At 43.6% G+C, this 25,462-nt stretch overlaps 2 protein-coding genes across 4 annotated transcripts in view; one reads left to right on the forward strand and one right to left on the reverse strand.

The window, feature by feature from the left end:
* The window catches only part of armh3 (armadillo like helical domain containing 3), a 61,014-nt gene extending 43,093 nt beyond the window's left edge, over positions 1 to 17,921 (reverse strand). The window contains exons 1-14 of one of the 3 annotated variants that reach the window (XM_061225370.1): positions 17,812 to 17,921; positions 12,184 to 12,293; positions 11,220 to 11,276; positions 10,173 to 10,319; positions 8,936 to 9,043; positions 7,270 to 7,362; positions 6,570 to 6,644; positions 6,191 to 6,277; positions 5,536 to 5,592; positions 5,172 to 5,215; positions 4,072 to 4,132; positions 2,710 to 2,756; positions 1,705 to 1,780; positions 1,100 to 1,193 (exon numbers count right to left, since the gene is read on the reverse strand). In XM_061225370.1, the coding sequence (XP_061081354.1) occupies positions 1,100 to 1,193; positions 1,705 to 1,780; positions 2,710 to 2,756; positions 4,072 to 4,132; positions 5,172 to 5,215; positions 5,536 to 5,592; positions 6,191 to 6,277; positions 6,570 to 6,644; positions 7,270 to 7,362; positions 8,936 to 9,043; positions 10,173 to 10,319; positions 11,220 to 11,276; positions 12,184 to 12,285 (1,048 nt within the window). In that variant the 5' untranslated portion in view covers positions 12,286 to 12,293; positions 17,812 to 17,921. Of the gene's footprint in view, positions 1 to 1,099; positions 1,194 to 1,704; positions 1,781 to 2,709; positions 2,757 to 4,071; positions 4,133 to 5,171; positions 5,216 to 5,535; positions 5,593 to 6,190; positions 6,278 to 6,569; positions 6,645 to 7,269; positions 7,363 to 8,935; positions 9,044 to 10,172; positions 10,320 to 11,219; positions 11,277 to 12,183; positions 12,294 to 13,924; positions 13,971 to 17,272; positions 17,788 to 17,811 lie in introns of those variants that run through there. The other 2 variants (XM_061225369.1, XM_061225371.1) reach the window with 2 other exon arrangements.
* On the forward strand, positions 17,651 to 22,446 carry LOC133115475 (BLOC-2 complex member HPS6-like). Its single transcript, XM_061225368.1, has one exon. The coding sequence runs from the start codon at positions 18,258 to 18,260 to the stop codon at positions 20,871 to 20,873; it is 2,616 nt and encodes an 871-aa protein (XP_061081352.1). The 5' UTR covers positions 17,651 to 18,257; the 3' UTR covers positions 20,874 to 22,446.
* The last annotated feature ends 3,016 nt before the right edge of the window (positions 22,447 to 25,462 follow it).

The raw sequence follows: 25,462 nt of genomic DNA on the forward strand, positions 1-25,462 counted from the left end.
GCCTTTCTAGCTTTGAGGGATTTATTTTACAGGCTTTCGCTGGCCTCATTCATTTTTTATCAGAACACGAGGCTTTTCAAAAATTGATGATATTAAAAAATATATATAAAAATAAAAAAAACCTACGCTCAAACTTCTGAAAAGTTTTCGGATGGTTTAATTTTTTGGGGGCTGGGTAGGCGGGACGACCGCCAGCTCAGGAACACGGGCTAGTTTTTTTTGTTTTTTTTTGCTTTTTTTGGCAGAGGCTTCAACTGATGATAATCCCTCGCGCCAAAACTCGGGAGGGAGTCTGAGAACTGGCGGATTGAAGAGGTGTGAATGCGCCTCTTGTCAAATTAAGCTGCGGGTCGCGAGGGACTGGGCTGATTGGCGAGATGGGATAAGGAACTGTGACAAAGACGAAAACATCCTCCCTCGTGGAGGCCGCCTCGCTCCTCACTCCCAGCTGAATCAAATGTGACACAGTCCTCACATGCTACTGCTGGGGACATTGTACATGCACAAACAGACATATACATATGCGCGCGCACACACACACACACACACACACACACACACACACGTGCGCGCACGCGCACACACAAACACACACACACATATTTATATATACACATATACACACACACATAAGATATATACACACAGACACACACACACAACACCACACACACACACACATATTTATATATACACATATACACACACACATAAGATATACACACACACACACACTAGCATACGCTTGAGCATAAAGAAGCAAATAATTGCCCTCAAGGAGAACAAAGTATGTGTACGCTGAAAAACAAATTTTGACTGTGAAGCCACACTGATTTTAGATTCCTCCAGTAGCGCTGCAAGAGACAAGGAAGGAAAAAATAGCTAAATTTTGTTTATTTATTTATTTATTTTAAATCACTCAATCAGCTGCTAAATAGCTCTAACACATTTCCACATACTGGTCTTCACCGAAAATGTGTTATATGAGGAAAGCAGCACTTGCAAATTATCACTTGGAAAGCAATCCACTGGACACAGTGCCGACCAGAGCCTGACGATGATGTCATCAGAACTGTCAGAGGAGGGCGGAGCTACTCACTGTCGAGAGAGGGCGGAGTCGTGCCCAGCGGTGTAGTGGGTGTGGTAGGGACAGGTGTTGTGGGCGTGGTGGCAATATCAATCTCCGGGTGACTCTGCGCAAGGGAAATTTATACAGGTAAAATAGGCAAAGTACTACGATCAAAGGCATATTCCACAGCTAGCCCAAAAATAAAATAATGAGGCTTGAAGGCAAAAAAGAACTTTCTAGATAACTTCACTACTCTGGCAGAAAAGAACAACACATTCATTATCTTAATTTGGCACGAAAACAAGTCATTTGTTCCTCGTTCCTTCACGTTCTGCACACAGTCTCCTAGCTGCTTCAGAACAGCAGCTGTTGTTGTCATTCCTGCTTTTTTGTCTTTAATCACCCGTCACCACACCCACAGCATTCGCCTAGCACAATTTCTTTCGTTTTTTTTAATCCCACCCCACCGCACCGCATACTGAATAAAAAAAACATAACAGCATAACAGAGTTATTCTCCAAGTAAATTGTCAGTAGTTAAGTAAGTAGGGCAAGCACAAATAATATGTTGGTTGGGAGAGTGAAATGTGAAATGTGAAAGTTAGGTTATGCACGTTTTTTTAGCCCCGTGCTCACCTGTGCGAGCACGGTGATGAAGTTTCGGTTCAGGTGCACGGCTTCGTACAAGGCCAGGAGGATGGCCTCGTTGGTCCTGTGGAGACAGTTAAGAGCACACCATTAAAGCCCATCCACACCCAGAATTCTAAATGGTAAATGGTTGGCATTTATATAGCACCTTTATCCAAAGCGCTGTACAATTGATGCTTCTCATTCACCCATTCATACACACACTCACACACACACACCAACAGCGACTGGCTGCCATGCAAGGCACCAACCAGATCGTCAGGAGCATATGGGGGTTTGGTGTCTTGGTCCACACCCAGGGCGTGATGAAACCAGCAACCCTCAATATATAATAAAAGCTGGGACACAAAAATATATATATAGGCTTTGGTCTACAGCAATGTAACATACTTAGGACCCAAGCTTGGAGGAAGTGCGAAGCTTATCGGAAGTTTGTGAAGACACTCAACATTTACAGTACAAAATAAATCATCCTCAAGTAATTTGGGACGTTAATTTAGGGAAGACACTTCTTTGATAATATCAGATTTATCTTTCCACGTTACGTTCTACAGGTGCCACTGGGATGAGGATAATAAGCAGGCCTCATATGTACGAGAGTAACTACAGTAACCAGCATGCAGACACGCTCAGGGTTTAGAGAGGTTTCAAGGGAAAAATGCCAAAAAACTATATTTCCCCTCAGCAGTTAACTCAATTATGACATCATAGGACATGTGACCAACACCACACCTCCTAAGCCAAAGCTTAGCTTAGCAGTCAAAAAAAACTAACTAAAAATGTGGTCGGGCCTGTCTTCACTGGTGTCAGAGCGGCATTATACCAACACAAGCTTTCTTTCTAAATCTACTATGTGCATATGAATGTGTGTTCGTACGCGGCCAAATGAGTCTTCCACCACAGATGTAGTGCTGTCGACACCTTTCGTTTCATAGCAAATACATGAGCATGACTCAAGAGTGGTTGTGCCACGGAATGTCTCGGGCCACTTACTGTACTGATAGCTTCTCTTCCGCATCGGCGATGAACATGCTGCCCACCTGTGGATTACAGATGTATTACACTTAGAGCGGGTTAAAAATAAGAGGCCAGATAATCGTTTCCTCCGCCAAGGGGAATCTAATTCATCAAAGAGAACAGAATTGAATCTGGCTGAGTCAAATTAATTACGCGATGCTGAAACTAATTTTAAATTCAAATTAACTGAATTAAATGGCTCACAAGCTACTGGAAGCTACATTGTTTTTCTGTGCTGAAAACAATACACAGAATGCAAATGGGTAAGGAACCATGATGCCCCCTTCCCAAAAAAGAACCGTGATGCGGTTTCAGAAACATAATCTGATTGCTTCAGCTACATTAACAGTATTAATATGAAGAGCGTCTAGCCTTGTCTGAAATAAAGTGGAAGCATTACAATATGAAATTACTTTGCAATATACAGCAGCGTATAAAGGGGGTGACAATCAAATAACATAAAATGAATCTGGTAAAATATACTGCATGATATTAACTTGCAAATGGCTGACCAACGCCCATGTGGAAGACTGAACGGAGATAAATCGTTAATTCGCTTACATTGAAATGTTGGGAAGTCAGAGCCATAATGGGGAGCTCTGTCTTCTGACACTGGAGACTTCCAATTCAAACCAACTATAACTTTACTGAAAGAAACTGCAAGCTATTTGGCAGAAAGGACCAAAACCAGTTGCTGGGGAAACTTGAAATTCTCTGCATGGTTCATTCATGGGTCAGACTGCAGTGTCACTATTTCTCAGGATTCTGTACCTTTTTTTTTTTTAAGACATGCCACCTCAGGCAGACAGAGTACAGAGCAGAGCATATAATAAGGCATTCTACTACTCTGCAGCCATACAACAAAAGATGACGAGCAGTGCTGTCATAATTATTCAGCAAAAGCAACAGCTGGAGACGGGAGATTGGCCACGAGGCTTGGGACCGAGTGTTCCGGCCTGCCGTCTGGGATTAATAATGCATTTGCAAGAGCACCTGCGTACAGAGCAAAAACCCAGCCATAAGACCAAATAACTAATAACACCCAAAACCCTACTCCCGTTAAAGGGTGGCAACGCAGTGGCAAGGGTTTCAAAAGTGTTAGAGAGGTCATGGATTATCTATTTATGTACATACACTCAGTATGGTAGTAGGGAGAGGTGAAAGACAGAAAACTGATGCACTATAATCTTACAGTTATATTTTTAAAAATAAGTCAAAGTAGCCAATTCGTTTTAAAAATAAGCCAAAGAAGCCAACTCTTAAGAGCTTTGTGTCTGTTTTCAGTATTTCTGAAAGCTTTTTTGCTGAAGGCAGTTGGGCATGCTCGGGGGCTCTTACCATGTTGGTGAAAGCAGAGAAAAAGCCTCCTTGGTTCTCCTCTTCCTTGTCCTTGTACTGCCTAAAGGGACCAAACTGGAGATTACTGAGGTGCAGCGAAGGCTATCTTGCAGAGAGAAACTGAATCTTTCACAGACATATTCACAAAAACTATGTCTAGAGGAGAAGATGATTTTGAAGAGGCCACAATAAATATACATTTATTAATAAGTGAAGCTAATATGGTACTTCAGTAAATTTGGCACTGGATTCTAGAGAAAGCATAACTGCAGACAGGGCCTTTATGAAAAGCAGAACAGGCTGATTGCAGTGGGTTCAGTATCTGTAAGAGACAAGACTACCACTTCACCTGTGATAAGCAAGAATTTCTCCTTTGTAGTCTCAGAAAGTTTACAGGAGCTCAGACTCCATTTTGAATGCAATAGAAGGCCCACCAAACTGCCCCTCCCCCCGTTCCCAAAATCTGCCCCAACCTCTCTCCATCTCAGGGATGTGCCAAATTGTACCGTCTGTCAGGGTACCTCAAGAGGGCTATATTCACATATCATTAGCCAACACAGAACCGAATATAACGCTTCATAAATCCGCACTCATATCTAATTATCCAACGTATTTCAAAAACATTTACTCTTTAAATCCTCCACAAGCGTGAACGACAAGGGAGGCGCCGATTCAGTCCCGATGTTTCGGCTGTGTGGGAGGGGGGACTCTAGCCACTCCCCCCCCCCCCCCCCCGAAAAAAAACTGGCAGTTGCATCGCGAGCAGATTAGATTTTAAATGGCAGCTTCTGAGCAAACACGTCTTTTTCTGAATACCAGCACCCACCACAAATGTTCGTGCGGCAGGGGTTTATACCAACAGGCTTATAGTGAGCAGCTGTCATCTGTCAAGCTAATATCCCATGTACAACTGACAGCTCCTTTGAGTCAGGGATGGAAAACCCATTTCCTTCATGTGGCCTTCAAATGAAAAGGAGGGAAACGCTGAAAAGGGCCGGGCGTCTCATAACCCTCAGGGAAGATTAATAACAAATTTGAATTTAATGGGAAAATTTCAGAGAATAATAACATTTTTAAAACTATTTTAGCAGAAATCCTACCTGTTATACTCCGTCAGGGCCTGAGAGATCACCATCCCCATTCCCTGCAAAGAAACAGATCGGTGTCATTCCCACGGGTTTATAACGCCCTTCTGTCACTTGAAACTGGCAAACCTGCTCTCCACTTCAATTATACTCAAGCCCTTCATTAGCACGAAAAGGGGACATACCGCCAAGGCATAAACAATGAAGGTCTTCCGTGGGTGGGAGGAAAACAGTGAGGCCAATAATAACCAATTATATCTACTCCGCTCTGTCAAGTGGTTGAAAAAATGACTGACATTCAAATCCCTATCAAACAACAAAAGGAAGTGAACATAGGTCTATTGCTTAAATGTCGATAATTTAAGTCCAATAAACTTACGTCCAGTGTCGTCTCGTCATCCACTATGGACAGCTTCACGATGTAGGGATTCACAGACTTGAAGAGACCAAAAGATATGAAGATGAAAGTGAATGCTCAGAGTACCACAGCGCGGTAAGCACGATCTTGTGAGGAAATACATTGGTTTTGCCTTTTCAGTGATCGCTGCTGGCAATATCCACTGCTTCAACACAGAAACTGTACTACAGCTGAGGTTCACTGCAAAACATGGGTGTCCCTGTCACTCTCATAGATGCACCAGAAACGTCATAGAGCTAAACCTTCAGCGAGCTAAACCTCCCTTTCCGACAGCCCTGCAATTTTCAATTAGCCATTATCTGTCCATTGTAGTTATCGCAGTAATGTAAACTTATTCTACTTTTCTTAGTGTTATAGTTGCCAACACCGTTTAATTGGCCCTCCTTGGTCAGTTTGTTATCGTATTAATCTAGAAGGGTTCAAACTTTTATCTGCAGTCACTACTAGCACTTAGGACTGTACTTCCCTCTAGGGTTTTCAGCACACTTATGGTCCCTGGTTATGGTTTTGTACTTTATTGTCCTTCGCTCTTGATAAGAATATCTGCCAAATGGCAGTAATGTAAATGTAAACCTGCTCCCTACTCGAACAGGCCAGGGAGGCCCAGGCCGCTCACCTCGTACTTCCTATAGTTGACGAGGAGAGCCAGGAGGACCACGGTGTCATACCCGTGCTGCACCCTGCTGGGGGTGAGGGACAGAATCTGCAGGAGCAAGAAGACGCCATCGGTCACCATCTTCGACAACCAGCAATCGGTCACATTTCCACAAATACAACATAATCTGCAAGGTCAATCAGCCTCCAACAGCTCACAGGCAGATGGCAGTTACTCATTACATGATTCACCAGAGGTAGGTCACCAACACCCAACACCACACAGGCAGAACAGTCATTATGTATCATAAAACACAGTGCAATCATTGTGCCTGCCTGTGATAATGTCTGAAGCTAAAGCTAAGTGGAATGACAGGGCAACAGTATGTGTAAAAACATACCTGTAAAATGGCCTCGAAGATGCTGTTGATCATGACATATTCAAGGATGGTGTTCTGGCTGATGTTGTCGGTAACCTGAAACACAGCGACATCGACAGGTGAACCAGAGGCAAACAGGAAGTGATGTGTGTGAGCCTGGATTTGCCAAGCGAGCTAACAAACATTTCAGCTGTAAGGAGATTGTTTACCGTTACGTTGCCTTCCCTGACAAGTCTATCCTCTGAACTTTGGGGACTAGATTACATTTCTGAAGGGTTTGTGGAGTGTGTTCTTCAAAAATAGATTTGGGTGGCTCTCATAGAAATTGTTGGAAGATAAACCATTTGTTTATGGCATGACCCCAGGCAGGTCTGCCTGCGATAGGCTGGGAGGCTAACATTAGCTAGCGGACTGGAATATAATCTTAGTAGCAATCTTGAGCACGCATTTTCAAGCCAAGGTGAAACCTTCAGGGGAGTCCGCCATTCAGGCTGCTGCAAATTTATACACTCTTTCCTATATAAACAGTGAAAGTCACAGTAAATTCGTTCCATGATGGCCTTTGGTATAACTGCACATTTACTGAATATAAAGACATTACTTTCCAGTTGATAACTATGCATTGATCTTCTGAATAGAGCCATAAAAGAACTTTATGGTTTGTGCTGCTATTGCTCTTCCACCTACAGTAGCAGTAAAATTGTTTTGTACGAGTTCTTACTGTAACCAGGCAGAGCAGCAGTTTCAGGCAGAGGCTCTTCAGACTCTCTGATCCCTCTCCACAGAGCAGCCCATCCAGACTCTCCATTAAGTCCTGCAGAGGAGATGAACACACGTCTCAGATCAGTCTGGACTTACGCACGCGGACGCGGACGCACACGCATACGCACACACAACAGAAATGAGGACCCACACACACAAATAAGGACACACACACACACACACACACACACACACACACATACGCATACAAATGAGGACTCACTCTCACTCTCACTCTCACTCTCACTCTCACTCTCACTCTCACTCTCACTCACACTCACACTCACACTCTCACTCTCACTCTCACTCTCACTCTCACTCTCACTCTCACTCTCACTCACACTCACACTCACACTCACACTCACACACACAAATGAGGACCCAGACACACACACAAGCACACACACAAGCACACACAACATGAGAACCCACACATAGCCTCCAGATCAGCCTTTCACTTACACCTTTAATCCAGACATTGAGTTGCAGTAAATTACTTCTAGCATAGGTCTGTCCAAAGCTGTCAGTGTGACACAACACTGCTATAACCCTGACAAGAGCTCTACACGCCCATAAGATTCCTCTGGGGCCTGACAGAGTTCCGACACACAACAATTTATACTGCAGCTGCAGGTGGGAGGCAGGCAGTTAGATAAGAAAGCGGCAGGACCAAATAATTTTCTAAAAATGACAATAATCATAAAACGGTTGCCTTTTTGCCTGGCACGCTTTAGTAATAATAATAAAACACTAAATTGCCTCTCTGAGTGAGGCTCCGATATCTGGTGAAATCACTCCCCCTTCTCAACACTGCAGCTGAGCAAATGACATTTACGACATAGCCGTCCATCAAGCTAAACGCAGAAAAGGGTACTGCTACTCCTTCTTTTCTTTTATTTATCCTACATTTAACCAGAAAGATCCAATTCAGATCAAAATCTCTTTTACCTGGGGGACCTGACATCAAATAAATGTACAAAGACAAATCAAAATGACAACCAATACAGGGACTGGGCACAGTTGCTTAAATGAGTAAAAAAAAGTAAGGAATAAAAACATAATAACTTGGACATTGTATTGCGAGTTACAAATGTAAAATTAGTAACAGGAATAGCATGTCTATTTTAAGACTCTTTAAAGATTGTTGTACTGTGTAGAGTGCCTGAAAGACATCTTTCAAAGTTATCCGTACCATGCTTGACAATACAGCAGTAATTCAACATCAGATAGCAGCTTTCATACAGCGAGTGAAGGCAGAAGCTTTTGAAACAAGGAGCAGCAACGTAGAGAAGGCTACTGAGCACGGTGAGTCAAGGTTAGTCGCCTAAAGCGCTAACGTCAAGACAAATCCGACATTCGGAAGATGCTTAGAAACTGTCCTGTTCTAACCCCGAGCAGAGGAGCACGCTTCAACAGAAAATGAAAGCAATCAGGATTTGTAGCCCAATCGAGCAGGCCAATAAATGCTAATCTGAATCACAGGTGATTAAACTCCCCTTCAGAAATAAGCCTTGAAAGGTGAAGTCTACAGAGGTGAACGGGACTTAACTCTTGGACGGCCCTCCCCACTTATCCCAGTTATCAGGGATATATTAAACTGCTTCAGTTAGCCACCCTAGTCTCACCTTCATGCGAAGCTCGGCCTTGTCGAAACCCATCAGCATATTGATGATGTCGAAGCCCGACGTGGACTTGTTCTTCTGGTGGACGCCTCGGAACAGCGCACAGAGGGTCTGTGGGTAAATTTGGGAAGCGGACGCAGTGTCGCAAGAGAGAAACGAGGGTGAGAACAAACTAATTACGCAAGGTTATGAACGCGATTCTAATGTGAGCACACAAAGTCAAGACTTCTGCACGGTAATGGCCAAATTATCCAAGGAAAAATATCCTGCCATGATGCACATTAAAACAATAAACTGGACTGCAGACACAGTGGTGTGCAGGATAATCGGCCTTTGAGTATTTGGTGCAGTTAGCCATAAGCTTTGGTGTAGTTAGCCATGCCCAGTAAATACTCTGCGCTCAGTTTAGGAGGCACCGTACTGAACAAGCTGAACAAGCTACTGCCGAGTTCTGCTCAGGTGTCACGCAGAATCTGACCAAATAGGGGTCCAACTTGGACCCATATATGAAATGTAAGACAATCCAATTATTTTGTTTTACTTTCTAGACAACAATGTATGTGGATAGAGAAAGAGTGTGTGTGTGTGTATTAGTGAGATCAGCTCTGTTATATGGTGTGCACCCCAGCTATGCAGACCCAGACATCAGCCTTAGCCTAATGGGCTATGTTTTTTTTTTGTGTGACAATTTTATTGTTTTTTTGTGTTGCTCTTGTACTGTATGGGTGGGACTGATCTCTCAGACTGTATCGCATACCGGTAGTGGGCAATATCTAGGCTAGATGAAGGTGCATGACTGGGACCAGGAAGACCGGTGGCGCAAGCCCCTCTGTAGCCACTATAAGATCAGTGCAGCTGTTGCCCCTTGAGCAAGGGCCTTAACCCCACATTGCCCCATGGGGGATTGTCCCCTGCTTAGTCTAATCAAGCGTAAGTCTCTTTAGACCAAAGCATGGGCTAAATAACTAATGTAATGTAATCTATACAGTAGATGTCATGCGTTCCTTTAATCATCAGTCTAGGTGGGCGACTTCACAGTCTGTCTTGCACTCAGATCTACTGAACGCAAATACTTCCATGTAACAAATGTAAACACCAACCCTCATTGTGTGGCAATAAAAGCATCTTGTATCTTGAAGCCTATCATTTAGAGCCACCCAGAGCTTCCCATGGCAGCCTCCAGCACACTGCCGCTGGTGAGAGAACGCGCAGGGCTCTGCTGCCCTCTGCTGGCGCTCACCTGTAAGGCGTTGACCACTTTGATCTGGTGCTCCTCGCTCAGCGCCTGAATGCAGTGCTGGAACAGGCTGTTGATGTTGTCTTTGATCTTCATCACCTCGTCTCCGTCCAGAGACTCCAGCTTCCCCTCCAGGTACTCCAGGTTCACCTGGGCATGAGGAGACCACGTACCAGAAGGTCAAAAAAAAAAAGGGGGCACGGCAGTTTGGATTGGGTTAACTTTTCAGAGCTAGGTCTGCCACGGCCAGCTTGAATTTGAGCTGCGGCCCTGCTTTTCGCTACCGGAGCAAAGCAATCGATGGGATTCGCCTCAATCAATATGCAGCAACACAAACAAACATGGCTAATGCAATGCAACCAAGGTAATAAAAACGATTAATGCAAAGGTTTCCCCTCTAAAAGCACTTAGTGACTCGCCAATAGCGACTCACTTGATTTAAGGAGCAAAAATGTTAAATAAATTTAAAAAACATTTTAAAATAAACATAAAAACATCAGGAGTATAGAAGTTCCATCACCATCCATTTTTGGCTTATTGTTTCTTATTTGTTTTCTCTTCCCCAGGGTGGTGCAATGTATTGACCTTAACATCACCTTTCTGCCAAGCCCTGTTCTCAGAATGACAAAAGGGTTATCCTCCTCCTGGTTTCTGTTTAACAACTACTTTATTATTGCATTTACTGGGCGTTTTTGCGACTCCACCCATGCAGTGCTACTGAAGGGAAGAAAGCAGGATAGCCCACAGGTCTCCAGCATTAATATGGCTACTTAACATACATATCTACTTTTAACATTTTCTACTTAACATACATAACATACATCTCAACACAAATTTCTCTTTGCAAGACCATTAAGCTCTCCCAAGTGGATGGCAAAATAGCTCATTCTGATCACATAACAAGTTACTTAAGTGCAAACCACATGCGCCTGAGTCAAGTACAGACACGAGGAACTATGGCGCAATCTTTCAGCTGTAAATTAGCTTAAACCAACCAAGGGAAAAACATCCAATTCACAGTCAGATTTCTGCCTTTTCTCTCTCTCTCACCTTCATGAGGAACAGCTCCTCCCAGAAACGGGGGTTGTTCTTGGCCGGGTCTTCTTTCTGAAAGAGAGCAACGCTGTGAGGACACACAAACCACACTCGCCTGGAATGGGTCTTGTGGTAAAATTCACGGCTACTTTGCGCTAGTAACCACTAGACTCACTCAGTTGCCGCAATACTGCCTGTGTGAAAACACTATTATAAACTTGTGGAAATAATGCAGTAAGGCGAGTCAAAAATAAATATGGTCAGCCACACTTCATTTACATCATGTCAGTGCAACACTGCAGGGAGTAAAAAGGTGAATTATTATTTTTTGGGCTACTGAACTGTGCATGAAAGGTGTTGCAGTATAAATATAAAAAAATATGTATATATATATATATATATCCACGTAGATTACCTGCTATTCAACAAACACTCAGTGGCCACTTTATTAGGAAGACCTGTACACCAGCTTGTTAATGCTAATCAGTCAATCATGTGGCAGCAACTAAAATCATACAAGCACGGAGACATGATCAAGAGGTTCAGCTGTTTTTTAGACCAAATGCCAGAATGGGGAAGAAATGTGATCTAAGTGACTTTGACCTTGGAATGATTGTTGGTGCCAGACAGGGTGGTTTGAGAGAGATCAGCAGTTTCTGAGATACTCAAACCAACCTGTCCGGCACCAACAATCATTCCACGGTCAAAGGAACTTTGATGAAATGTTTACCCCCATTCTGACATTTGGTGAACATTTAATGTGAACATTAACTGAAGCTCCTGACCCATATCGGCATGCTTTCATGCATTGCACTGCTGCCACACGATTGGCTGATTAGATAATCGCATGAATAAGGAGGTGTACAGGCATTCCTAATAAAATGCTCAGTGAGTGTATATACTCAAACACTGCAAGCTATACGACTCATAACTGAAATGATATCCCCGTGCTCTGAAGGAACCACAGAAACCTTCTTACCGCAAAGATCTCATCGTACATCAGCACCACCTTCTCCTTGAGGGGCTTCTTGGAGGCGGAGGACCTCCTCAGCAGACCTGCCTTCTTCTCCACCTGGGCCATGGCTGGGTCTGAGGAAACGGGGACAGGCCTAATGTGAGACCGGCTGACGGCCAGAGAACCAACACTAGCAGGGCCCCACCTTGGGGCCCATTGTGTATGCTCCCCAGAATAGCCACCAAGCTAATTCCTGCAAGAGCTTGTCCTTTCCAGTTTTCAAAGCAGTAGAGACATCAGACTAGTTTCTGGAACCATAAAAAACGTGAAGTACAATGATGCGGCCCAACAACTGCCAAGACCAAATCTGAGACAAGCCACTGACAGTTGAGTCCTGCAGAACCGGTTAAGCTTAAATAAATAAACTGTTGCCCGGAAAGGTATTATTCTGTCCTAACATGCAATAGTGAGCTGACCGCCATTTGACCGGCTGCCTGTGAAAGCTGCAAACCGGTGAAGTGCATACTAGTACACAAACCGTAAACTAACTCACATCTCAAACGTGCTAGCCTGTGCCCTCCTGTATTGAGGACACACATGACTCGGCCTTATCATTATGACACAATAAACTACTTCCTAAAGCAGCTTAAAATATGACAGTTTTCTGCAGTTAATCTTTAGACTACAAAGAAGTATTAGCAAGTCCAAGTAACCTCTCTAACTGTATTGAGTGTTATGTATAAAATGCGCTCATTTGGAGAAACACGCCTCTACTGGTAAAGCACGTCTGACAATGGAAGCGAGCTCCCCAAACCAGTGGCTCAAGTGGTTTCTCAAGCCCCAGTGAAAGAAAGCAGGAAATGGATTGTAATAGGATGAGGTGGGTCAGTGTCATCGAGCCATGGCCCTACTTCTCCCGGTGCATCTGAGGACAAACAGAGAAGAGCCACCACAGGCAAAGATCCCTAAACGAGTGCCATTTTAAGGGTGAAATTAGCATTCCACATGCACTAATTCACTAAGGAGACCTGCTAACAAAAGATAGCTTAAATATTATTAACCTATGAGGTGTTTTTTGTTTTTACCAACACCTGTATTCATGGCAGGGGGCGACTTTAGGAGCAGGAGGTAAGAGCGGTGGTCTAGCAGTCGGAAGGTTGCCAGTTCGATCCCCCACCCTGGGTGTGACGAAGTGTCCCTGAGCAAGACACCTAACCCCTAATTGCACCTGACCAGCTGGTTGGTGCCTTGCATGGCAACCTATTGCCGTTACTGAGCAAGAGAGTGGATCAATGGGTGAATGAGAGGCATTCATTGTAAAGCGCTTTGGATAAAAGCGCAATATAAATGTGCAATATAAATCCAGTCCATTTACCATTTATGGCATCTATGTTGGGAGCCTTGCTTGTAGCAGCTTCATTCTACCTGGGATTTCCCAACACAACACTCTGGTTGCAGGTATTGCACTGCATGATCCACAAAATCCACAGCATGCTTTTGTTTTGCGCTTCCTACACTGTAGACATGAAGGCAAACATCCCTAGCATCCTCCCTCAAACCCAACCCAAACCCCCTACACAAACCTATTACAATGCCTGTTTCACCCCAACAGACTGTGCCATTATAGGGACCCTAGGCTTAAGCTGTATGACAATTAGTCTTCTAATTAGTTCTAGTCCAATCAGATATGCATTCTCAATGAATGGGTATCGCTCATTACTGCCATCCTATAACCCTCCCATCTGTCTCACTCTTTCCATATTACCCTGTTGGACACGGACCGCTTCCCACAGTCCACGGGGACGATCAACAGCTGCACCAGCAGGCTGTGGATTGGCGAAAACCTGCAATGGGACCAATTCTGTGATTATCGTGGAGATGAAACAAGATCTCGATGTCTTCCTCATTTTAGAACCCTGACCTTGGACGTGACCACAGGGACTGGGAGAGATGAGACCGCATTTGGGGGGCAATTTTCCTGTCCCTAGACTCCATACATTTTCGGTTTAACCACTTTACAAGCATCACTTCAGGCAACTGTGAACAGACAGCTGTAGGAGCAACACAAACTTCAGCAGAACTGGATCCAGCACGCCCGACATGCTGCAGTTAGGGCCATACCAGGCTCACAAGTGGAATCAGTCCAACAAGAAAGACCTGAAAACTGAGAATGCCATCCAGATTAAGATGCCAATGCATTAGTTGATGGTTTGCATACTGTTTTCTTTTTGTTTTTTTATACTTCCTGGCTACATCACCACAGGATGTTTTCAAAGCAAGACAGTTGTGCCACATTTAGTAGCTCAGCCATTCTTTCAGCAGCCGCAGTCTAGATGACTCGATATTAATAAAAAATTTTGAAGACACTGTAAAAAAATAAATAATAATCATAAATACAAATGTTTATCCTCAGGATAAAGGTGTAGCAAGACACACCCTTTGAACAGGGAATCAATCGTGCGAATGAAGCCCATGAAAGCCAATGTCCCTGGGCATAATTTTCTCACAGGACCAATTTAGGTGCTTTTTTATGTGCTAGGGCCATAAAATCAACCATAAGCCTCCCGGTTCATAATGCATTTTTATGGTTTTTAATAGGCATTTTTCACAGGGAGACAATAATTTGACAAGACACATTTTTCATAGCTTTGTATGGCTCTCCCCCAACTTCTCGTAATTGAAACTCACTGACCGCGTTACTATCCCCTATCCTAGTCATGGTGATGCCCTAAGGCTCATCCTGATACAACAAAAAGAACCCTTTTCCTCTGTAATTTATTGACTTGTCACTTAACTTATTTGTATCAGAAGTTTAGATCTTGTTTCAAGCTGTAATTTCAACTGAGCTTGCACTGAGCACAAAAAAACTAACAAATGTCGTTCCCTCTAACCAAGGTGACAAATTCTGACATTCTCCTGTGATGAACAAACAACTTAAAAGCAAATACAGTTTGCCCATTACATTGGTACTTTTGCATTCTTGTAGTAAGACGAGACCTACAACTGGTCAACAGACTTCACACATAAAACGGTCCTATAATTGACACATTAGTGTAAATTATATTCAGGGACCAGTGCGCTGAAAACCCGAGAGGGAAGTATGGTACCAAGTGCTAGAGTGATCACAAATAAAAACTTGAACCCTTGTAGAATAATCAAATAACTGTCCAAGTAGCAATGCCACAGTTGGCAGCTAGAGAACCATGAATAGTTAAATAATTAAGTGCAAGTGCAGTTAGGACATATAGCATGCCATATATATAGCATACATGGCTAATTATAACAGTGAGGTAGGAAGGGAAAAGTGCAGCCTGAAAAGGTGAGTTTTCAGTCTGCACTTGAAGGTGGTCAAAGACTCTGCTGTTCAAATGTCAGAAGTCGTGACCAGGAAGTGCAGGTGCAACTAGAGGAAGGTATTCAGAAACCACTTTTAAAAAGTAGCATAAAATATGATTTTAAGAAACAATGATGCCAAATCATGTGCCATGGAGGGCTAAGAACATGCAGCTTTTCATTCCAACTTTACTACACCTGCTGATTGCACTAATTAAAATGCCTTGAACCAGAGAGGAGGAAACCAATGAGTGAAATCAGCAGTGAAGTGACTGGTTGAAATGAAAACTTTCATACTCTCAGCATTCCATGGCACATGATTGGGCCACTGCTTTGGACCATACAGAAGTACGAGTCGAGGTAGCCTCTGTATCTGTGTCAAGTGTTTTCTAGCCACATTTAACAAATGAAAAGCATGCTGCAATGAAAATGTTTTGAATAATTGCGATAGAATCCCAGACTGCCAGAAATATTGAGTACAGGATAACGGTCTTCCGTTATTCCAATGTTACTAGAATGTTTTGTGAATGTTTTAAAATGGCACCACAGAGCAGCAACATTGTGAGAACGTTTTGTGTTGGAACGTGTGCACTGTCTTCCAGTCCATTAATCCTAAATCTACACATAGCCAACTGTGAAAGGGGGTTATGTAAACTTAAGCGATGCATGAGACAGAAGTTATTGTCAGTCTATAAAGTCTGATCTGTACAGCAAACTACTGAGCCAAAGAAAACGTAAAACCTGTTGGGCCGATGATGTCTTCCCTTTGCCATTACTCTTCCCACAATGTTTTCTGACTAAATATTTCAAGTATTTAGTCAATTCATGCAACGTCTATGGTAAGGATATATTCAACGCTTGGCTGATCGTTACCATTAGCGAATGATTACTTGCTTTCAATTGTAGCTGTCTGCATAAGGTGGTACAGACGTTATTGTTAAAAGTAGCTACAGTAAATCGCCCTTACATGCAGCCTGGTTTGACAAGTAAACATGAGCAAACTGGCCTTGGTCATTTTATTCCACACACAGTAGTCTAATTTAAGGACCGAATGCTGGCTTTGTAGATAGCGATAACTAGGCTAATTATCAAATGTAGACATTTTGACATAATAACACAGTTAATTCGTCATAAATGTTTATCACTATTTGCGCAACAAGACAGGCCCATGCTGTCAGGCTCATCTTCGTGTAGCTAACTTTAGTGCTAGCTAGCTAGCTATTCTTGTGTGCCCTTCCCCTCTTATTTTCGGTGCAGTGGAAAGAAACACAGTTATCCCGGTTGTTCAGCTATATTAGCTAGCTAAATAGTAATAATATCAGTGACAATTCCTTTGTTGGTACACACTAACCTCAACATGAATATTGCATTTTGCGCATTTCCCAGTTAAATTGCTTGCTGGCTAGCAGTAAGCTAGCTAGCAACATCCAAGCAAATATTTAGCTAAAGTTAGCGCTCCAACGTTATGTGTATAGTCTCTTACCTTTAACGTGGAGCTAATCTAGTGTAAACCAACTTAAATCGCTAGCTACAGTGTACTCCAACTACTCAGCTGGTTAGTTTACTGTAAAATGTGCATATTCTTTGCTAACTTTTTAGGTAAGGCAATTGGTTAGCTTTCTTGCTAATTTAGCTTTTGACGACCATGTTAACTGAACTGAACTGAGCTAGCTAACAGAATAAGTCATAATTGTTGCTGGTTATCTTTGTGTTCGGGTTTAACAAAACTAAGATACTAGCTTCGGTTAATTAGTTAGCAGGTTAGATGCTTTCTTCGTACCTGAGTCTGCTGATATTTCTTACGGATCCATTCCATTCGCTTCCAGAAGGGATAAGTGGAATCAATGCTTCAGACTGTCTCGGTATCGTATCGAGCCCTCCCACACAACATGGATGTACTTCCACCTACAGGACCTTGCTAGCTAGCAAACTGACATAGCTAGCTTCTGTCGAAGAAATATAATGGATAAGCTGGCTCCCTGGCTAGTTGTTTAGTATATTTTATATAATTATTATGTCAATGCATAACCTCTGAAGATGCCGTTAAGTTAGCTGTTTAAAGCATGTGTAGGCTATATCCAGTTTATTTAACGTTAGTATTCGCTACCCGCTGTACGTTAATAAATTGTTTTGCTTCATTTGAGCTAACTAACAGCGTTATCTAGATAGCTGAACTAAGCTGTTTTAGCGGAGTAATTTATACTGGCCACGCTGTCTCAGCAATGCGCTTACAGTGAACTTTCCTTTTGTTATCAACTGACAACACACGTACCATATAGCTAGCTAACAACAACAGTTAACTTGATCGTGATTACTCACTATAAAGAGTTAAACAACAAGCAGTCAAACTGTTTGATTGATGGGTCGATTCAGATACGCCATCTTTAAAGGACGGAACTGCGTAAGGGACTAAAAATAAAAACACGCCTTCGTTTTCTACTCCTCCTCCTCTGCAGTTAAAATCTATTGGACTCCGGATATTAACAAACTCGTGATGTCAGGAGGTGCTGGAGAGGGTCGAGTACAGAAAGATCTAATGCATAATAAAGCAAGCTTGTTCTCTTATGAAAGTATGTGACAAATGTTATATCAAAACGAATATACGTTAGGTAGTTGGATACATCGGAATATGGAGTCTTACTGCATTTCTTTGGGAAATACTATATATGTGTAGCGGCAACTATTCGTTTCTAGCAGTCGTGTTCATTTTAGTATAGTTTTACTTTCATGTCACTCGGCACTTCTAGTCCTGGGGCAAACAGAACATGAAGCGATTTGTCCTGGAACAGGTAACAGATTTTTGCGATTTTATCAGAGGCAATGATTTCAGTGACATTTTGAAAGAAAATTCCGGTTTTAATAGCTATCATAACGGTAATGCCAAAAGTTGTTTCCCCGATATTCGGATTAGTCCAGATGGGCACCACGTCCATGTTATTCTGCGTAAACCAAAGATTGGTCTCCTGACCTTTGACAAATATCAAATCCCTGCATTGATTCAAAATCGAAAGCATCAGGACTTATGCTTGACAAGGACAGTTCCTATTCTGGATGTTGTTTATTTAGCCGTTTCTAGCAGCAACTCAGACGGCGGTTCAGCTGTAATCGCAGTCATTTTCCAGAATGGCAAAGCAGAATTCTGGAAGTACTGTGAAGTCGGAGCAGGCTGGTGTTTACTGCAGAGCGCGGATTTGTGCAACAGTCCCAGGGCGAGAGTTGTCTCTGTATGTACCAGTGCGAACTTCATCGTCTGGTGTGAAGAGAGGCCCCCTTCGGAAAGCTCGCTGGCTACCAGTACAACTCGCAATACCCTCAGGTACTGTATTTGCAAAAGAATATATGAGGTGGAGGTGGGGGCAGTGCGTTTAGGAGGGGTAAAAATTGCATTGCACAACAATCCGCGGTACATGTTGACCACCTCAGGAGAGAACGTTTACCTGCTGCCAGACACGAAGGCATCTTGCCTGGGAAGCATTTCCAGATTCTTCCTGAAGTGGTCCCCACAGTGCGACACAATCGCTGTCGCTACTGCGTGCACCGGAATCCTGCCAAGGAGAACCACAAGTACCGCAAACAAAGAATCAGATTTCAAAAAGCTGATTTCAGACTGTGTTGGTGTGCTGTCCAATATCAACCCCCCAGATATCTGGGCTTCCTGTGCTACAGAATGTGGTGGCCTTGTGCTGCTCCTCAGCTCTGGTTGGACCAGTCTGCTGCAGAAGGATGGTGGCCTGAGGCAGGTCTACAAGCTGGCTGACAACTGCCTGACGAGTAGTGGTGGCAGAGCCAGCCAGAGCAGCATGAAGCTCTACCAGGACATTCTGGCACTTACTGTGGGGAGGTCCCTATATTTGATTGACACTCAATGTGGAACAGAGCTAGAGAAAATGGCCCTGAGGAGAGAGGGGATTCTATTTTTGAACCACGATAGACGGCACGTCCCTCACTTGCTCTCGGAGGCCGGACTCTTCCTGGTTAGGCACGGGGAATCTGAACCCAGCTCGAAGCTGCCTGGGCACTTGCAGACCCTTGGGCCAGATTCGGTCCTGGCAGAGGCCGTCTTTGAGGAGGCCTGCCACCACTACCAGCGGAGGAGCCTGAGCAGCGTCCCGCTAACGGTGGAGAAGCTGAAGAACGGGGGAATGTTCCAGGCCCCTATATCTCTGACCTCCATCCTCAGTGACTACCTGAAGGGCGAGGGGTCCATCGACTCGGCACAGGGAGGAGCCAGCAACGGCGCTGTTGCTCATGGCAACCTTTTGAGCTCCCTGGAGCCCGAGCTGAAGAGACTGGTGGCACTAGAGGACGTCAAGACGTCGCTGGCCAGAGCCTCAGACAAGGACTTGGCCAGGCACTGTGAAAGCCTTGTTTGTGAGGAGGTGAGTAGGCTGCTGAGCTCGGAGCCGGACAGGGAGAACGTTCTCTACCTGAACACCGTCTTCAGCACTTTCCCGGGTGAGTCGTGGCAGGCCCTGCAGGGGGTGCTGCGGCTGGCGGTGAACGGGGACGGCTCCCTGTCTGCAGCGGCCTGTCCTGAGGTGTGGAAAGCAGCGGTGGCCCCCGTGCAGCCCGCCACGGCCCGTGCCCCCCGGGGACGCGCCCCCTCTAACGTGGCGGTGCCCGTCTTCGAGCTCCTCTGCCGCTCCTTCCTCCAGTTCCAGCCGACCTGGCTGCCCGGCTTCCTGGAGCTGGTGCAGCAGAAGCAGGCGGGCGCCTCCTCCCCCTCCTCCTCCTCCTGGAGCTACGAGGCCAAGAGGAGCTCCGAGGTGGCCCCCCTGTACGAACGCGCCCTGTCGGTGCTGCCAGGGGACGGGCAGCACCAGGACCTGGAGGTGGAGCTGCTGGTGAGCAGCCGGAAGCCCCAGGGCGTCATGCGGGCCCTGCGAACCCTCATTGGCCGGCAGCAGTGGGGACGGGCTACCCAGGTGGCCGAGCGGTTCAGCCGCCAGAGCACTCACCTCAACAAAGAGATCTTCAGCACCCTTCTGCAGGAGGTCTCCCAGCACCGGGACCTGGACCCCTACCTGGACCTCCTGTGGGCCCTCTGTCCCGAGGACCTGACCGTTACTGGCATCCTGAACATTGTGCTGAAGGACCTCCCCCCAGCTCCCCCAGGGGGCACTGGTCCCTTCCAGGCAGGGGGCAGCCAGCTGACCATCGGCCTGCTGAAGCCCCTGTTGAGCAAAGTGCTCCAACGAGAGACCAAACCCAGCCAGAGGTATGCGGACATCCTCCAGTGCCCCTCCGTCCCCTTCCCCACACCCTCCTGCCAGGCCAAAACCCCAGCTAGAGTTGGGAATGGGTCAACCGGCAGTTGCAAGATCTCCAACCAGAATGTTACTTCTGAGGCTCGAATGCCAACGGCATCCCACCATCGCTGAGTTGCCGTTTGAATACACAACCTTTGACCTCGGCTCCGAACAGTGAGGGACAATAGAAGTGTAAACATCTCATTCCATTTAACAACAGAAAACTATTTCACTGACGGTTACCGGCAACCACTGTGTGTGGATTATTATTCCCAGTATTATAAAGTGCCGACTTCTGCGTCAAATATAAAAATGCTTGTTTTGTCAGGAATATTTACCATTTTTGCTTCAGGTGCTGTTGCTTATAAAATAGCTGCCGGAGCTTATCAAAGTGCAATGTAACAGATTTAGTGGGTGAACCCAGAGTGACCAATGGAGATGAGATCAAAACAAGATGTACATACATGTGTACAGGAAAGTATTGCATGCGAAGGCACTGTTAGCCCTCAGAGATGCTTTTTGATTACTAACCATTTTAAATATAGGCTCAACAGAATCCAGTCCTAGTGTATTCATAAGTGCTTGTATTTTATAATTACGTAAGTATATTAAGCTTAATTTAATATTCAGGGATTGCCACTGTAAAAGTCCCACTCACTAATCTGTAAATTAAAAGTAAACATCGCGCAAATAAACATGGAATGCTTTCCATTCTTTGTAAAGTTGACTGTTGACATGAGTGAGTGCATCAGCTTATTTGCATGCTCCCTCTGATGTGTTAATTTCAGTAGTCTTCAACACATTGTCCCTCTTAAAACAGGCATATTAGTACCAAGTGTGGGAAGACAGTTTGCATCAATATTTAAAACTGATTAAATTATGATTATTCTGATTACTTATTTTGTTCTTACTTTTTATGATGATGTGTATCTGTATGGAAAAACACTTGATTGTTTGAATAATTTAATTTTAAATTCTGCTGTGGTTTTGTAACCTATCTTAGGCTACCTAACTCCTCTTACAAAGCCAACAATTCATCACCACTCACTCTCTTAATTGTCTTGTTCTCATTCTTTCAAAAAAGGTTTCTGATCACTTAAACCCATAAAGACCGATTCCAGACTTAGCAATGTTGTAGCTGCATATCTGTTTTACTCGTTCATCAATGTCCAGGTGTGGTACCAGGTTCACAGTGCATTCTGGGATCTTGAGGCAGTCTAGAACTGAACAAGAACAGTCTAAATGTGTGAACTGAGGTTTTTAGATAAATTTCAGTATTTCAGTATGATCACAAACTACATAAGTTTACTGCATTAGGACTACCACTTGTACAAGCTTTAATGTCTCATATTGAGATTGAAATAGAAGATGACTTGTTTCAGGGACTTCTAGATCAAGGGTCCCATTCTTCACACGTGCTCTCGAGAGGAGGAATGTCACATGTCGACGTCTTGTGGGAGAGATTTCTACCCTTTGAGACTTGTTCCTTATTTTTTTGTATGCCACTCTCTAAACTATATTGCATAAATCTTAACTTAAAAGTCTTAACTCTGCACTTTAAATGTTTGCGTAAACCCGAACGTTTAAACCCTTAAACACTGTATGGCCTCTGTATGGTATTGATTATCCATTGAGACAGTTCAAGCTGAATCTGCTGAATCTGTTGTATGAAGTATTATAATACAAATAAATAACCTTAAAAGTGTCTTTTGATGATTAGTAATTTGACAGTTTTAGGCTACAAAGGTCAACTTGAGTTTGATTGTTGCTGTATCTTGATTTAAAATAAGTCTAATTTAAAATACTTTCTTTACCTTTTGTGTGTCAGTGAGAGGGGCTGGGACATAGATGGATGTCCAGTTCTAAATAAAACTGCATTGCAGTGTGGGTAAAGTAGTCTTGAAATGTGACATAAAAGTAAAAAGATATTAACTGGGGGGCGGCACGGATGGTGCAGTGGGTAGCACTGCCGCCTCACAGCAAGGAGGTCCTGGGTTCGTATCCCCGTCGGCCGGGGCCTCTCTGTGTGGAGTTTGCATGTCCTCCCCGTGTCTGCGTGGGTTTCCTCCGGGTACTCCGGTTTCCTCCCACAGTCCAAAGACATGCACGTTAGGCTGATTGGAGAGTCTAAATTGCCCGTAGGTATGAGTGTGTGAGTAAATGGTGTGTGTACCCTGCGATAGACTGGCGACCTGTCCAGGGTGTATTCCTGCCTTTCGCCCAATGTATGCTGGGATAGGCTCCAGCCCCCCCGAGACCCTGATCAGGATAAGCGGGTTCAGATAATGGATGGATGGATGGATATTAACTGGTTTTAGGTGAAATTGTCTTACCCGATTGAAAAATCTTTAAATGAGTAGAACTGTCTCACCTCATTGGCATTTTGTCTTATTTAGCAAAGAAAAAAATGATTTTATGTCTAAATATGAGGCTAAAATACTTGTTAAAATTGACTTTTTTGTTTGTTTTTTGTAGTGTAGTGATTGGTGGTAAGCAGTTTGTTTAGTTGTTTTATCATTCCAACCCTTTCACATTAATTTGTGCACAATTTTCATCAGAAATAGCTACCCAATGTAGTGGTGACCTTTCCATTCAATGCAACTTATGATTTTTCTTTTCTCTCTAAGTAATCTCTTTTGTGGCTTAACCAGCATTCCATGCCCAGAATCCCAAACTTCCCCTCTCAGCTGACACTCTCAGAACATTTCTCCCCCAGAAATACTAGTGAGAGGTGTCAAATTGTTTCATTAATGGAGATAATGATTTGTTGAATCGGGCAGCTAAGCGCCCAACCGGAAGTGGAGGCCCGTTGGCACCCTGGCTGAGGACCAGGGGATCAATTAGCCCCCCTGAACACCAGCTGCGAGGCATTACTCATGATCCCAGGTGAGAAAGTGCCATGCTTGTGGAATATAAAACATTAGTCAAGGCATTAGTCAACATTTATTCTTCAGCAGCAGTGGTGACTGGCGGTTTTACTTTAGATTTTCCAACTGCATTGATGCACTGTGAAGGGTCATAAGGGGAAGGTCAAGAGAAAACTGCATTTAAATGCATATGGCATCCAGTCCTGAGAACTAGAGCAGAGGACCTCGCCCCTGTGTGTAACGTACAGCTCATGCCTCTGTGGGGGTTGGGCAGTAGTGGTGGTGGGGGGAGGGGGCAGTTGGATGTTATCCACAAGCTGGAGCTCAACAGTGCTGATCTACATCCACTGAATTCCTCTTTAACCAGCTCCACGAGGCCTGTGTCAGTACCCATCCCGTTTTGTAAATTGAATTATCCTAAATTTCATTACGCAGTGACCAGTGATGCTGCCACTGGCTTGGAACACGCCACAGAAAGTCACATTGGCCTTTACCATGTTTGGATTTTCCAGTGTGCGTGTGTGTGTTTGTATATGTGCAAAGGTCTTAATCGCTATTAAAAAAAAAATGATTTTCTTATAAAACTGATGGATAGTGTACCTAAGAACCGTTTTAAAGGCAATGGATGGTGACAAGAAATATCTATTTGATTTAGTTTTTAACTTCACTGCTCTTTTTGTACATTTTTCTGATATTTGCAACTTTATTTCATAAATATTTTTAATATATATTTTTTAAGGCATTTTTGTTATACAGATTTGGCCCTAAGAATTTTGCACAGTAGTGTGTGTGTGTGTGTGTGTGTGTGTGTGTGTGTGGTATCTGTGTGAATGTGTCACAGAAGAAAAAATACCTTGCTTGCAGATTAATGTTCCCAAGTGGAATTTATTGGCAACACAACATTTCAGTCTTTGCCATGACGTGTGTTAGTGTGTGCATGGTAAAGTACAGTGATTTTAGAATGGTTCTGTAAAAGTGACTGACTCAATTTAAAGGGAGATCAAGGGAATGGCACTTTTCAAGGGCTGTGGCTAATTCCATGAGCCACATTTTTAGTAACCCCCATTTTTCTCTGTGTAGGGATAAAACAAGTGTACTGTCAACTGTATGCAAGCTGCACTTCGGTGACTGAGTGAATAAATGCTGTTGTGTGTAGGGCTGCTTAGTCTTAAGACAAAAGGAAAAAATCATTTATAATTATTATCAATACAATGTTAGGTGTTCTATTCAGCCATATAAAGAAAAGGACATAAAATAGTAGCAGAGCATTGCTATCTCTCAAGCTGGGGAATTTAACCGCTGGCCCTGCCGAATGCAGATAACAAAGGAGTAGGTATGATGTTTCACTTCCTCTGTGACCGTTTTCAAAAATCCATAATTCAGTATGCACTCTTCACCCCTATTATCTGTATCCAAAACAGTTTATCCACTACCGTGGAACACACAACACACTCAGGGACTTTTATAGTTTAATCATTTATTTTCAAAAGCTCTTCAGAAGAATTGTTTTATTTATTTTCCTGTAATTTCATGTAAATTAAGTTTTGAGTTTAAATTGAATTCATGCTTTTAATTGAAAAAAAATCTTGTTTTATGAATTTCTTTGCTAAAAGTCTTCTTTTGTCATTTCTGATTGTGCAGTTTCATCAGACAATTGTTTTAACTGATCTCTACATACTCTATACAGTGCCTTGAGTAAAGAACTTTACTTCACTTGATGATGATGATTATATTGACAATGAGTAGCAAAGGCCCCAGTTTCTAACCCCATCCTGGTGAATGAGGACTGTATTCCTAGTAGTGGTTTTCTGTTCAAATGATCATCCTGTATAATTGGTGATAAAACAATAATGG

The sequence above is a fragment of the Conger conger genome, chromosome 2, assembly GCF_963514075.1.
Source record: "Conger conger chromosome 2, fConCon1.1, whole genome shotgun sequence".
NCBI classification, from domain to species: domain Eukaryota; kingdom Metazoa; phylum Chordata; class Actinopteri; order Anguilliformes; family Congridae; genus Conger; species Conger conger.